Below are 10,273 nucleotides of genomic sequence, written 5' to 3' on the forward strand. Positions count from 1 at the left end.
TTATCTTTTTTATCATTGTTGGCGTCCTGACCCAAATACAAGGAAACCTCCACATTCCATTAGCAGACTCAATTTGGATTCTGCAGCTCTGCAGGGAGAAATAGCATCTTCTCCTTAGCTAGTTGTGCTGCACTCTTTAGATAATTCTCTTAGTTTAATTTTAACATTTGGTTTAAGAATATGCTGATGGATCAGATTTGAAACTGTGGATCCACTAAACGCCTTTTTAGAAGGTTTTTGTTTTTTTTTTTTCTTTTTTTCTTTCTTTCAAAATGGCAAGCCTTAGGAGCTCAACTCCAGAGCCAATTCACTTCGCGTGAAGTAGGCACTCCTTGGGAACAGAGGTCCCTTCTCACCGGCTCCCACCCTCCAGAGCGGAGGATTTCTGGGGAGCCCCACGATCCCTTCGTTTTTAGCCTTTCTCCTTGCAACGCGCAAATCTCTCCCTAGTTGGGCTCAAGTAGAGAAGATCGCCAACTGCTCATCCCAGCGGACACTCTGCAGAAAACTCTAATGGCTTGTGCGCGGGTCCACGCTGGTCGCTAGCGGCGCCAACTTTACCCATTTGTTAATTTGTTAGTTTCTGGACTGAGTAAAACAGCCCCCAAAGACCCGGGCAAACGCCGCTCTAAAGCCCACTACCATGCAACGACGGGTTGCTCAGAGCCACGCTGGTGGCACTTCCCCTTCTTGCTCATCCTGCACAGGCACCCCAAGAACCCCGTGCAAAAAAAACAACAACAACAACAAAAAAAAAAAACCCTACCGGGAGACGCAGGTGGGCAGGTCGGGTGAGCAGGGGACCAAGAGCCTGAAAGGGAACCTGTCCTCCCCTCCCCGCAGCCGGGTCATTAAGGCAAGAAATTGTAGGCAGAGAAGCCCCCGAATCCGACCTAGGACATGGGCGCCTGCCAGGATCCCCTCGCCTGGCCCCCGCGCCCCGCGCCCCGCGCCCCGCGCCCCGCGCGCGCTCATGCCACCACCACGGGGAGGGTGCATGCGGCAGGTGCCTGGCTGAGGCCCCCGGGAGCGAGTCGCCCTTACGTGCTCCAGCTTGTCTTTCCTCCGGAGCCAGACGCTGGCGCTGTAGTCCTGCTGCTTGACGCTGCTGTAGAAGTTCGCGCCCACTCGGGTCAGGCTTGGGGAGGGTTCCTTGGGGCGGCTTTTGAGCCTCATCTGCTCGAAGCCCTCATGGGGGGAGGCCGAGAGCCACTCGTGCTGCCGGATCTCCATCCTGACATGACCGGGCGGCCGCCGGCGAGCAGAGGACTCGGGACAGGCGCGCGGGGAGCCGGGCGCGGAGGGCGAGCGGGAGGCCGAGCGGGAACCGGAGGTGGAGCTGGAGACGGAGCTGGAGGAGCCAGCGGGCGCGGGGAGCGCGGGGTGCTGAGCGCCAGCGGGGAGCGCGGCCGGGCGGGAGGGGGCGATCGCGGGAGGCGCGGGGTGGAAGGAGGGAGGGCGAGGTGCGGGCAGGGGCGGGGGCGGAGGGGACGGACGGGGAGAAGGGGAACGGGAGGGGACAGGGAGGGAGGGGAGCTTTGCTCCCAGGAGACAGAAGTGCCCGGTGCGGCGGCGACGTCGCCCGGCGGCTGCGGTCCCGAGCGGGCGCTCCGCTCGCCGGCTCCTTGCGGCACCGACTGGGACCCGGGCCGGCTCCCGGGGCGGCGGCGGCGGCGGCGGGGGTGGGGTGCGGTGGGAGGGGCCGCGGCTGGCCCAGCCAGCCCGCGCCCGCAGGTTGGTGCAGTGAGGAGCCGCCGCCGCCCGCCGCCGGGCCGAGGGCTGCAAGCCCGGCCGCCGCCCCTCCCGCCGCGCCCAGGCCCGGGCGGCCGCGCTCCCGCTCCGCACCCGCCTTTCCGGAGCCGGCTACACCTCTCCCTGTCGCATCTTTACTGGAAAGCCAGCAGGCGAGGGCAGAAGTGAGCGCCGTCTCCGCGCCTCCTCCCTCCTACTGGCTGAGCGCGGGGATGGCTCCGGAGGGAGACACTCGGGAAACCACCTCCGCCCTTCCCCCAGCTCTATCCAGCGGCGCCCCCTCGCCCTGCCTCCGGCTCGCTTCGGCTGCGCCTTCCCCCATTCTGAAAGTTCACTAACTTCCCACCCCAAGGGACTTAGAGCAGACGGTGCCCAGCATTCCCCCCAGAAAATAGCCGAGAGACATGTGTTTTCTTGAGCCTTACACGCTCCTTTCATCCGAAGAGGTGGCGATGCAAATGCGCCCGGGGGCAGTAGCCCCTTGGGCAGGCATACGGGACCGGTTGCCCCCCAGCCCTCGGTGACCACCTAGAACCAGGTTCCCGGGGCCGCACCCAGCCTGATCCTGGGAGGGTGATCCATGGCTCCTCTGCAACGCTCCGCTTGTGCAGTGACTGTTCCTTGGGTGGACGTGGCCCAACTGCTGTGCATGTTTCTTTCCTCTGTTTCCAGGCCCCTAGGGTCCGGGCTTTTCCTTCGGGGCTCAGACAAGTGTGATGATTATTAGGAAGAAAGTGGCATGTTCGTGATTAGATCTTAAATCTCTTTATCTTTTGCTATCTTTGGAGTCAACCTCTCGAAACAGTTTTTGGTTTTATCTAAATGTTAAACAGCTGGTGTTCAGGGTGTCTCCTGTCTGATTAACAGCTTGGGAAGTGTATGGAAGCTGGAGAGGTATACAGGGAATTTTAGAGGGTGTTGCCAAGGGTAAACTAAAGACTCTCTAGCCCTTAGCAGAACTGCCCTGCTTGGATGACGATTTCAAAGACATTCTGGCTGGGATTTCACAAACTTTTAGGAGGACAGGGATTGTGTTTCGTATCTTTTCAAAGTCTCCATTTAAAAAAGTGGCATAGTAAAAGTAGTAGTTGAAATAAAATCCTGTGCACAGTCAATATGGGGATGAAACAACTAAACACAAATACACACGTTTTGGTTGTGCTAGGTTAGTTTTCTTAGGAGCTGAACTATGTTGTGTAATAGATGCCCCGACCTGTGGGCTATCTCTAAGTCTCACGTTATCCTGCAAGATAAATGTTATTAACCCTCCTTTCCAGTGAAGCAACTGAAGCAGAAGCAGAAATTACACTTCAAAACAAGGATATGAACCAAATTGAAAAGCTGTGAAGGCGGAGTGACTCAGGTTTGTAATCTCAACCCCTTGGGAGGAGGAGGCAGGAGAATCACTTGATCCCAGGAGTTCCAGGCCAGCCTGGCCCTCACACTAAAAATAAGTTAGCCAGGCGTGGTGGTGCGCATTTGTGGTTTCAGCTACCCGGGAGGCTGAGGCTGGAGGATGGCTGAAGCCTAGGAAGAGGAGGCAGCAGTTAGCCAAGATTGCACTGCAGCCTGGATGACAGAGCAAGTCCCTGTCAAAAAGGAAAGGAAGAGGAAGGAAGGGGAGGGGAGAGGAGAGGAGGCTGTAAAAACTATACATTCCATTGTATAGTATCTCTAATTTTTTTTTTTTTTTTTTTTTTTGAGATGGAGTCTCGCTCTGTCACCAGGCTGGAGTGCAGTGGCGCCATCTCGACTCGCTGCAACCTCTGCCTCCCGGGTTCAAGCAATTCTCCTGCCTCAGCAGGAGAGTAGCTGGGACCACAGGGGCACGCCACCACGCCCGGCTAATTTTTGTACCATTAGTAGAGACGTGGTTTCACCACGTTTGCCAGGCTGGTCTTGAACTCCTGACCTCAAGGGATCTGCCCACCTCGGCGGTCCAACGTGCTGGGATTACAGGCACGATCTGATTTTTTTATTATTACAATTTGCCCTACTATTCACTATCCCCAAGTTTTTACTATTAAAGTTTAGCCTTCATAGCTTATGCGTTCTCTAAAGTATAACCACACAATTTAAATGACGACAAACAATTATGTAGTCTTTTATAATATTGTTAATAGAAATATCTTATTGCCCTTCTGCAAAGAATACTTCTGCCTTTTGCTCTATGAGATTAGGTATTTGATATATCCAAACCTTGACAAGTGATGGATATCCAATTCAGGGTAGCAATGAACTGTGCTACTGTACAAGAATTTAAACAAATGGGTTGCATATTGTGCCAGGTTCTCAAACTGAATAGATTTTGTTTAAACTATATCTTTATAGGAGTATACATAGTGACTGCAGTAGGTGCTACTTTTTTTTTTTTTTTGAGACGGAGTCTTGCTCTGTCACCCAGGCTGGAGTGCAGTGGCGCCATCTCGGCTCACTGTAATCCCCACCTCCCGGGTCCAAGCAATTCTCATGCCTCAGCCTCCCAAATTGCTGGAATTACAGGCATGCACTATCACACCCGGCTAATTCTTGGGTTTTTTTTTTTTTTAGTAAAGGCTGGGTTTCACCATGTAGCCCAGGCTGGTCTCAAACTCCTCTCCTCAAATGATCTGCCCACCTCGGCCTCCTAAAGTGCTGGGATTACAGGCGTGAGCCACTGCACGCGGCCAATCTCCATTTTTTGAAGAGAGTACACTGGTGGCATATATATGACAGCACACTACTAAATTGTGCATTATAATTAATTCATAGATCATATTTGTTATGATCAAAAATACTAGTCAAAGTATACATTTTTACAGTTTCATACTTATTTCATACTTAATTTACTTGGTATACAGTGCCAGACTAAATGAACCCAACAAGTTCAAATAAACCTGGGTGCAGACTTATTCATAATTATTTTCTATCTAGGATTCTTGTCCAAGTTCATCGTTTATGACAGTAATATGGAACTCACTTGTTGACCGTCAAGAGAATATTTCATATAAAATTGAACTCAACTGAAACTGTTGTAGGGAAGAAAAATAGTATTTCTGAAGATGGCCACGTATAATATGAGAATGTTGCACCAAAAATATTACTGAAATGTATAAATAATACTGAATTTCTACATTAACTCCTGCAGCACTTTTTCCGGTACATTTTCATAGCCATTACATTTTCTGAATGCAACGTAGGTGTTATGAACCATCTGTCCTACTAGCCCATTGGCTTTTTGGGAGCTGGGGCCACTCCTGATTCTTTACCATGCTGTTAGTGCCTTACATATAATAAGCTTCCAATAAACTATGGTGAATAATGACTGAACGGGTGCTAACACTTGGCAACATGTTTTTGCTTCTTTATTTTGAAAAACACTGGATTTGACATTAAAATATTTAGATTTTAGTACTAGATCCTTTAATTACTAAATTGTGACTTTCATGGTTTTCGTTGTATTTCCATAGCCTTCAAGTTCATCCAGTTAGTGGGGAATAATCATTGCTACCTCAAGTGATTGCTGCAGGGATGAATTGGTATAACACATGAGAAACTTGTGTATAAACCATAGCGTCCTGTGTTACTGTTCTCAGAACTTTCAGGCACAGAAATATTCTTTATGTCATTCTAATAAGTTATTTTCATTAGCAGCTATATCAATTAATCTTCATTGCTTATAATTAATTACAGAAACTGCACTCAGCTACAAATTTGCATCTCATTAATGTTTATATTTATTCTGAAGACTTTACCTAAGTTGCCACTGGTGTGTTATACAATACCTTCAGACAATATAGAATACTCAAGTAAAACACATATGAGCCATCAATATGTATTGAATTCAAACCTAAACTTAACAGATGTCATTGACCAGGAATTGTTAATATTGTCTGAATTAGGCACTTTGCATTGTCATAAAACCTAAGACCAAAAGTATCAAGAAGTAAGTGGGAGTATTTTATTAAACCTTTCATAGTAATGATAATACCTTACATTTCCACAATAGTTACATCTGTAGCACGTATCACATTTACTCCATGGAAAAATATCTGAAAGTAGTCTTGGTACTTGCTATCAGTTCCATCTTTTGAAAGGAGGAAACCAAAGCTCATGGAGGTTAAGTGACCTGCCCAAAGTCATATAAGTCACAGAGTCTGGTCTAAAAGCCAGGTTCATTGACTCTCAATAAAGGATTTCTTTTTTCACCATGTCTGATCAAAAAATCTCAAATATATACTTCTTAGCAATTATAAGTTGTATTTTTCATAGGTGTACTGTTGCCAAGTATGCCTACATTTTGTCAAAGGTTTACTACTGAAGAATAAAACATGTTAATACTTAGACCTTCCCTAACAGCATGCTTTATGTCCTCTTCAATTACCCTTATACTATGCAAGACCATATAAAATCATTGACCCAAGAATGGCTCTATTCTTTGTTGTCAAGAAATAGATTCAGCAGCTAAAACCAGCATGACTTTCCTAACCACATATGTTAATTACAGGATTATTTCTGTAGAAAAATTGAATAATTTAACACCAGTAGAACAAAATTAAAGTAGTCCCAGATTGAAAATGTTTTCTGAAGAATATATAAGCATTAATATGAGAAGGGTCTTTTATGTTACAGTATTTTCTTTAGCCAAGTAGTTATTGGTTAGTTATAAAATGGCAGTGAAGGTTTTTTAAATGTTATATTACATTTTTAATAAAGTTAACTTATCTCTGTACAAACTTACTTTAGACTAAAGATTCTCATTGTTTGATCACCTACTCCAGTCACTGTGTGGGCTGGTCCTCAAAGGCATTATGTCATTTTTTTTCTCACAAAATCCTGCCAAGTAAACAGAGCTGTCCCTATGTTACAGATGAGGAAACAAAGACCCAGAAAGAGTGACCTGCCCAAGAGACACAAGGACCAAGGGGTAACACTATGGCTGAAACTCAGGGTGGCTCGACTCTAAATGCCTTTACACAACACCAAACTGCATGGTCTTGCTTGGGTACATCTCTGCTGGGCTGAGAGCCCCCGCAGTGACCTGGAGAGAAGTAGGGAGGAGAGGGAGAGGTCAACTAGCCCCCAGAGTGAGATCCTGGTAGAGTGGGTTTATACTGTGAGGCCGAGGGTCCTATTTTACTTACACAAGGAGAACCAACTCAGATAACACTAGGATCTTTCCTTCCTTCCTTCCTTCCTTCCTTCCTTCCTTCCTTCCTTCCTTCCTCTCTCTCTCTCTCTGTCTCTCTCTGTCTCTCTCTCTCTTTCTCTTTCGTTCTTTCTTTTTGAGACAGAGTTTCGCTCTTGTTACCCAGGTTAGAGTGCAATGGCACAAACTCAACTCGCCGCAGCCTCCACCTCCTGGGTTCAACCGATTCTCCTGCCTCAGCCTCCTGAGTAGCTGAGATTACAGGTGCCCACCACCACACTCAGCTATTTTTTTTATTTTTAGTGGCGATGGGGTTTCACCATATTGGCTGGGCTGGTCTCGAACTCCTGACCTCAGGCGATCCACCTGCCTTGGCCGCCCAAAGTGCTGGGATTACAGGCATTAGTCACCACGCCTGGCCTGCACTGGGATGGATATGTCTAAGAGTTAGAAACTCTGGTTCTAGTGTTGGCTCAGTTGACAACCAACCGTGGGGACTCAACCAAGTTGTTTTACCTAATTGAATCTGTCAAGTTGCTATGGTTTGGTCACAAGGTTTGGCCTTGCAGTGGAGCCTTGGAGAGATCCATCACATCAACACAGAGAATTAGAAAATGGCTATCCTAAGAATACATAAGTAAAAAATGGATAGTTGAAATGGTCTAGTGCAACTAAAAGCTTCTGGTAGGCAACAAAAGAATCTGAATTCTCCTGACTCAGTGTAGATGGATTAGATGAATCAGACAGTTGCCTAAGTTGGCACTACATTTGACACCTTTTTGCTCACAGCCATGGAATTGAGAACACTTCAAAATCACCCTGAAATCTAAATTCCACTTTGATTATCTGAGGTGATCTTTTATGTATCAATCATGGTACCCAGCATAAAGTATGTGCAACTCAACAGTAAAAAAGGAAATATCTAAAGATAAGATAAGCCACACTGTAATTCTTACTCATGCCTACATTTTTGAAACTGAAACCTAACCTTAAGTCAAGTGATATGAGAATGATGTGTATTTACTGCATTTGGACATCCAGGTAAAACAGACTTTGACTGTAATAGTGGTCATGCTTTTCTTTTACTTTATGTTCTTTTTAAAGAATCCATGTTGTTATTTTTGTACAGTATATGCCATAAAACTATGTAACACCTCTGATATCACCATTTGTTCACTTATACTAAAGAGGAATGTAGTGACTCCTTAGATCTTCAACATACCTGACAATGGGAGTCATTTTTCTACAGCAAATCACTTAAAGCTAAGCCAGTGTGCACCATCTCAACCTTTGTTCAAGCTACTGATAGCTTCTGTACACTATACAGTATCTTTTGAAGACAGAATGTGACATATTCATGTCCTAGCGATGAAATTCAGAAAGCTCAGAGTTCATTTTTATACTTGGTTGCTAGAACTTTCTTTGGTTTTAGGTTTTGTAGGCCAGTGATCCTCTCCTCCTTCCTGATTCAGTGGTTCTAGTTCTTCATCTTAATGATGTTATATTTCTGGTCTTTGTTTTTACTTTAAGCCACTCCAATGGCTGATTTTTAAATGTAGGCAGAGTATAAATAATAGATGAAGAATTAGTTAACCTGTCATGAACCAAGATTGCCTGACAACATGTCAACCTGATAGATTGGTTTCAAGTTATAAAAACTATTAAATTGATATACAGAGTTGGAAGAGACACACTAAATATCTTTCATTTCCCTCTTTTAACATCTCTCCTCCAATTATGCTCAGACCACTCCTATTTTTTCCAAAATCATTCGTCTTGGCAGTTAATGAGTGCTAGGCCATGGAGACACAAGATAAATAAAACAAAACAAGATTAAAAATTATTTCAGCTTGATCTTTTTGGAGAAGCTTACAAGTATAGTTGTAACATAGCTACAGGTTCAGGGGAACCTGGGGTGAAGGGTCAGCTGGGAGAAGATACTGGAGAAAATTACCCAAATGGGAATAAGCTTCTAAAAAGAAAATACGGCTACACATTTCGATGATCTTAGCAAAAAGACAAAGTTTGGTTTTGCTAAATGGAAACTCAAAATTTCAACTTGACAAATATTGAGTTTCTGGTGTATATTTAAGATTTTATAAGCGCCGTGAGGATTCAAAATTCTGCGAAATCATAAATGCTAAGAGGAATTTGCAGTTCTATAAATAGACAAACTCTAATGAGACCAGGAGTAGCATAAGATTATGATCAAATGTTAAGATTAATGGTGCAGAAAAGAATGCTAAATCAATAGTTCCCTATCGAGACAGCATTTTATGCTGTTGAAAAACACACATTCCCAGAATTTGAGATATGCAAGCTGGTTTGGGAAGGCAGGTCAAAGTGGTTGGGAAAAGTCACTAAGCAGGAAGTTGGCTCTCAGAGTTGCTTAACAGAATTAAACATAAAATACAAAGACTTTCTTTAAAAAAGAGATACTAATTTACCTGATGCGACTAAGGTATCACTGTGGAACAAGATACACACTCAGGGCGTCTTTCCCGAAACTGACCAGCTGGGACTGGTATTCACTTAGATGTAGGGTTATAATTTAGTAATATTCCCAGCTTCGGAATGATACATTGAACTCTGTAGGCTTTAATCTCTTTATTACGAAGGGGCATGTGTGGAATATGCTACATTTAACACCATAGTGAAAGGGGCATGCCATTTCTCTCCCTTTTAATTCTGTTAGTCAATTGGCCAATTATTTATTTGACTACTATAGATACATAAGTAAAATTCTAATATAATAAATCATAAGTGTACTTAGGATTATTCCCAAAGATTGTGTAACTTGAATTTTATTGACACAAAGAAATTGAATTATACTAAACTAGTTGCTAGATCTATGGTTAGCTGAACATGTATACCTCCTACAATTTTGACACAAGAGTGTCAAAGTCAGTGTATGTACCATGTGAGAAAGGCAACCAAAAGTTTTAGGCTTTCCAAGAAGAAAGCTCTTTGACTTAACACTCATCAGAGATCATTGAGTTCACTCCAAGTCATGGATAGGGGAGACTATAAATTCCAGCAGAGAAATCAGAAAAATGAGGGCAGGAGAAGCCAATGGAGGAGGAACAAGTGACAACCAGAAAACCTGGCCAAGGGGTCCTTTAGCACGTGGGAGAGACAGGAAGACTCACATATCGCTAAACCAGTAACTCAGATAGGAAAGAAAGGGAGGATAGAACACAAATCAACAAAATTTTCAGACCCCACCTGGTCAGGTATCAGCAGCCAAGTAAGAATCTGCTAAGCAATTGCAAGAGAAAAGTTGACTTTGCTGATAAGCGGGTCCAGTAAATTGAATACAAGTTGCCATAAAACAGTTTTTAAAAAGAAATGATTGCAGCAAGCCAATTGAAATTGTGAAGAATCATTGCCCCC

General features: G+C 44.7%; 1 protein-coding gene across 1 annotated transcript in view; it reads right to left on the bottom strand.

The window, feature by feature from the left end:
* The window catches only part of PLD5 (phospholipase D family member 5), a 422,686-nt gene extending 421,047 nt beyond the window's left edge, over positions 1 to 1,639 (bottom strand). Inside the window, exon 1 of the mRNA XM_050771115.1 lies at positions 1,045 to 1,639. Coding sequence (XP_050627072.1) covers positions 1,045 to 1,233 — 189 coding nt within the window. The 5' untranslated portion in view covers positions 1,234 to 1,639. The remainder of the gene's footprint in view (positions 1 to 1,044) is intronic.
* Positions 1,640 to 10,273: the final 8,634 nt, after the last annotated feature.

This window comes from Macaca thibetana, chromosome 1, assembly GCF_024542745.1.
Source record: "Macaca thibetana thibetana isolate TM-01 chromosome 1, ASM2454274v1, whole genome shotgun sequence".
Classification (NCBI taxonomy): Eukaryota; Metazoa; Chordata; class Mammalia; order Primates; family Cercopithecidae; genus Macaca; species Macaca thibetana.